The sequence below is a fragment of the Cebus imitator genome, unplaced genomic scaffold (assembly GCF_001604975.1).
Source record: "Cebus imitator isolate Cc_AM_T3 unplaced genomic scaffold, Cebus_imitator-1.0 Scaffold443, whole genome shotgun sequence".
Taxonomy (NCBI): domain Eukaryota; kingdom Metazoa; phylum Chordata; class Mammalia; order Primates; family Cebidae; genus Cebus; species Cebus imitator.
Window position 1 is genome coordinate 1,477,691 of NW_016107758.1, and position 1,782 is coordinate 1,479,472.

The window sequence follows — 1,782 nt, forward strand, 5'->3', positions numbered from 1 at the left end:
CACGCATGCATGCATACACACTGGCCCTCACTCACACACACACACACTCACACATGCATGCATACACACCCACACTGCATACCTGCATGCATGCAGGCACACTGGCACCCACCCACCCATGAACATGCATGCACATATCCACACTCACCCACCAGCCCCACACATGCACACACACACATTCACACACACACCTACGTGCATGCAGGGACATTCACACCACCCACCCATGAACACACATGCACACACCCATGCATGCACACATGCTGCTCCCCTGCCCCCCACACACCCACATACAGGCACACCTATGCACCCACTGTCCTATTGAGCACCCTCATGGCGTGTTGGGATCTGATGAAGAACAGGAGCTGCCTGGTGTCTGCCTTTGTGTCAATCACAGCCTGAGGGGAACAGGAGTGTAATGGAGTTCACAGACTCCAGCTGGTTCAATGGTGCTGGGAGGCGGTGTCAGGGAGGGCTCCCCCGAGGCATGGCCTAGCCTTGACTTCACGGTGACATCATTAGGGCGAGACTCAGCCCCAGCTCCTTGTCTGAGGTCAGCCCCGTCTCCAACCACCCTCCCCGTTTTTTCTCGTGGGGACTCCTATACACCTGCAGGGTTGGCCTCGGGGGGCATGCAGGTGACTGTGGCCCTCTCAGGTGGGGCTTCCGCTGCTCCCAGTGGCCAGGAGTCCTTGCTGTTTGACCTGGTTCTGTTCCCCACAGATTGACCGACTCATCAGTCATGGGGCTGACATCCTGAAGCCTGTGACACTCAGGCAGGGGGAGAAGGTGGCAGTGGGTACAGCCGTGGACTATGGCTACTTCAAATTCTTCCAGGTAGGTGGTGAGCCCCCCACGATGAAGAAGGGGGAGGGTGGGTCGCGTGGGGGCCCCTGGCTGGGGCGTTACCTTGTCTGGGGCAAGCTGGGCTTCAATTTCCTAGTGCCTCCCCGAGAGCAGCCCCTTGGCCGCAGAGGCAAAACCCCCATGTGCTGAGCTCATGCCGGGTGCAGCTGTGTGTGCTCCCAGCTGTGTGTGTCTGTCTGGGTTCGTCCTCAGTAACACATCACAACAGCCGAGAGGGGCTCTTGATCACCCAGAGTCACCCCCACAGCAGGGTGGGCCCGGGACCCTATGGTGACCCTGGTGCCATGCTGCAGGACCGGAAGATTGCCCACTCCCCCTTCCACACACTGATGCCGGCGGAGCGTGAGACGTTCGTGGCACGGAAGCGGCTCCTGGAGTACATGGGCTTGCAGCTGAGGCAGGCGGTCTTTGCCAAGGAGAGCCAGTGGGACCCCACGTGGCTGTACCTGTGCAAGAGAGGTGGGCAGTGGGCCCTGCTCTGCTCCGTTCTGCAGGGTGGGGTTCCGGCCTTGTGCCTGGGGCTGTGATCCTGGGAGATCTGGACCCCTCGGGCTCTGCAGGGGCCGGGCTCCGACCCCCAAGCAGCTCGGGCAGGAGAGATGAGAAGAGGTGTCTGGACTGGGGAGAGGTCCCTGGGAAGGGGAGTTGGTGGCCTAGGCCCAGGGCCCAGGAGAGGACCAGGCACTGCTGTGGGAGCCCTGTCAGAAGCGCCAACCCATCCAGCACAGGGAACCAGGGGCCGAGGCCTGGGGGTGGAGCTCCTTTGCATGGTCACATGCCTACAGGGGCATCCTGCACACCCCACGTATCCCCAGCTCCCCACATGCAGCCACCCCACACAGGCACCATCCGCCTACTGACGTCCACTCCCCCATGTACCCACAGCCACGTACCCAACCCCACCCGCAAACCCCC

The 1,782-nt window shown here is 61.6% G+C and overlaps 1 protein-coding gene across 10 annotated transcripts in view; it reads left to right on the top strand.

The window, feature by feature from the left end:
- Positions 1-1,782, top strand: part of ANKMY1 (ankyrin repeat and MYND domain containing 1) — a 78,881-nt gene that overhangs the window by 61,846 nt on the left and 15,253 nt on the right. For all 10 annotated transcript variants that reach the window (XM_017510757.2, XM_037732174.1, XM_017510751.2 and 7 more), the window contains 2 exons: positions 724-837; positions 1,161-1,326. In XM_017510757.2, the coding sequence (XP_017366246.2) occupies positions 724-837; positions 1,161-1,326 (280 nt within the window). The remainder of the gene's footprint in view (positions 1-723; positions 838-1,160; positions 1,327-1,782) is intronic.